General features: G+C 32.1%; 1 protein-coding gene across 1 annotated transcript; it reads left to right on the top strand.

The window, feature by feature from the left end:
* On the top strand, positions 1–2615 carry LOC142634642 (transcription factor MYB24-like). Its single transcript, XM_075808934.1, has 3 exons — positions 1–133; positions 272–401; positions 1868–2615. The coding sequence occupies exons 1-3, from the start codon at positions 1–3 to the stop codon at positions 2613–2615; spliced, it is 1011 nt and encodes a 336-aa protein (XP_075665049.1).
* The last annotated feature ends 273 nt before the right edge of the window (positions 2616–2888 follow it).

Raw genomic sequence — 2888 nt, 5'->3', positions numbered from 1 at the left:
ATGGCACATCACTCGTGCTGTGACAAGAAGAAGGTGAAGAAAGGACCGTGGTTAGCGGAGGAAGATGAGAAACTCATCAACTACATTTCAAACTATGGCCATGGTTGCTGGAGCTCTGTCCCAAAATTTGCTGGTAACATTATCACTGCTCCCTCGTCTCTCATAATTGCAATAGCTTTATAGCTTTTATGGATTCCTAGTATTGTTTCTCAAATTTTCTTTCTTATTGTTTTTTTTTTCCCGGTTTCGTTGTATGGCTTCTACGAAGCAGGCCTGCAGAGATGTGGAAAGAGCTGTAGACTAAGATGGATAAATTATCTCAGACCTGGCTTAAAACGTGGGCGCTTCTCTCCAGAAGAAGCGGTCCTCATCACTGAACTTCATGGCATTCTAGGAAACAAGTACCATCTTATTTTTTTTCTTTTCCAAAAATATTAAAACTATTACCAATTTTATTTTTTATATATATATATATATATTTATAAACTTTACAATATCAGGTTGTTTTATATATTTATAATATCAGCGGTTGACTGGTACTTTTCCCCCAAGCTAAGTTTTCACCTTTTACGCTTACTTATAGTTTTGTTTTTTGTTTTATTTTTTGTTTTTTTTTTTTTGCTGTTGAAGCTAGACGCTAGTAAGTGCTGGCCAGTGCGGCCCAAGAGTTTTGGAAGTTTAAAGCGAAACTTTTAAAAGATAACTTTATGTTATCATTTAAATAATATTTAATTAGTATGTTATATAATAAAATTTTTAAATTCATTCTTTTTTTTACTTTTTAATATGATTATTTTTTGAGAAAATGTTAAAGTTATAATAAATTTTACTACAATTTGGTGTTGTAATGAATGTTATAAATGATATGAGGCTTATAAAAATACTAGAAATATTATAAAATTTACAACATAAGAATTACAAAGATATATCACCAATCACAAATATTCATTCAAAAATACATTCAATAGTTTGTTGAAATCCATCTATCATATTCATTGCCACATCAAATTATAAAAGTTATGGAAACCACCATGCACCCTTGGTGCAGTGATCACAAGTATAACTTCTTATGGGGTGTGAGGGGGAATGACCGAGATTTAAGTCTCTAGAAGAAAGTTCCGCACATATATATATATATATATATATATATATATATATATATATATATATATTTAGATTAGGCTAGAGTAGGATTTTTTATCTTGTATAAAAATAATTAAATCAATAAAAATTATGTAGTAAAATTTATAATATTTTTAACATTTTCCTATTTGAATTACTTGTGATTAGTAACACGTCTATTTGTAAGACTTATTTATTTAAATTTGTCTTATTTCTATCTCTAACATTATTTAATTCTTTGAGTCTTCTTAACAGTGAAAAAAGATGTAAACTAAAATATTTTAAAATCTCCAAAAAATATTTATATAAAAAAAATAAAAAAAATTCTCCCAAATTTGGGGTCTTCTCTAGTAAAGGGGTCCTGGGCAATGACCTAATTAGCCTAAGCCTATGGCCAGCCCTGGACTGCTGGCTTTCATATTTGTCCTTGGTCCTCAGTTTCCTCACTTTGTAGTTTTTCTTCTTTAACAATATATTTCTATCATTTTTGTCCCAAAAAAAAAAAATTTACAAACAATCATGATAATAAATATAATTAATGGCACGACACGTCAACAACCCAACAAATAAATTATTGTAAATTTTTTATATTTTATTTATTATATAATACTTTAGCTCGTAAATCTATTTAGTAAATTTAATAAGATCCTCTCTTTTTTATCGTTATTATTCTTATCATCACCCTCATCATGAATATCATTTATTTTTTTTCATGCAAGAGGGAACTTGTTTCTTATTTGGACAGGTGGGCTCAGATAGCCAAGCAACTACCAGGAAGAACAGATAATGAGGTCAAGAATTTTTGGAATACAAGCATAAGGAAGAAGCTAATTTCTTATGATGTTCCTGCAACAGCCACCTTTCCTGATGTGCACTTTAATGGTAACTCTGAGGAAGGTCTTTTGTCTCTAAATGCAAACCCTAATTGGATCCTAAACTCTCAGCAAGACCAACTATACCTTCCCACTCCAACCCCAAATTTGCAAGGCTTTGATCATGGTGATCTTAAATTAGAGCAAACCAATTATGGTGCCAATTTGGTTCAATTTCCACCCCCCATGGCGCCACCATCAAATTCTTCCTCCTATGACCCACTCTGGTCGTTAGGATATCAGCCTCATGAAAATTTTGATCCTAATCAAGAGCATCAAAATTTCAGCAGTAGTGGAGCAACACAACATTATATTGGTGATAAGCTTATTGGCCCAAGTATCGCAACACCAAATTATGATGAGGATCCATTAACAGTGCCCATGATTCCAAATCCTTGTGAGATTATTAATGGTAATTTTTGTGGCATGTCTTACTCATGTGCTTCACTAGAACTTGATCCACTTGCTGGATTCCCATATTTTCCAGTTGGTTGTGATTATCCTTATGATCCACACGTGCCCAACAATCATATGGAGTACATGGATGCCATCATGTCATCAGCATCAACATTGTCAGCATTATCAAGTGGCCAATTTGCCACAAACCCAAATCTTCCTTGACGCTGTGAGACTTAGACAGGGTACTCTTTTGGAGTTAGGTTCTATTTATTAATTAACGGGCCTATAATTGATACGATGCATTTATTTCTTGTTATGTGCATGCACAAGACATAAGTGAAACTTCTTTGGGAAATCTTAATGTTTCTAGTTAAAGTGAGTAACGCCGGTTGAAGTTCAAAAAATATGTGTAGGTATGTTATTCAAGTTTGACGTCTGCATTTGGGATTTTCACTTTTCAGACCTTTTTTTTTTTTTTTTTTTTTTTTTTCATTT

This window comes from Castanea sativa, chromosome 5 (assembly GCF_040712315.1).
Source record: "Castanea sativa cultivar Marrone di Chiusa Pesio chromosome 5, ASM4071231v1".
Classification (NCBI taxonomy): domain Eukaryota; kingdom Viridiplantae; phylum Streptophyta; class Magnoliopsida; order Fagales; family Fagaceae; genus Castanea; species Castanea sativa.
This window is presented reverse-complemented; position numbering and strand designations above follow the sequence as displayed.

What these genes read in the sequence shown, in the direction of transcription:
- LOC142634642 (XM_075808934.1), top strand. Translation starts at nt 1, where the DNA reads ATGGCACATCACTCGTGCTGTGACAAGAAGAAGGTGAAGAAAGGACCG. An exon ending in CTCTGTCCCAAAATTTGCTG is followed by an intron (nt 134 to 271) that starts GTAACATTATCA and finishes TCTACGAAGCAG; the next exon opens with GCCTGCAGAGATGTGGAAAG. An exon ending in CATGGCATTCTAGGAAACAA is followed by an intron (nt 402 to 1,867) that starts GTACCATCTTAT and finishes TTATTTGGACAG; the next exon opens with GTGGGCTCAGATAGCCAAGC.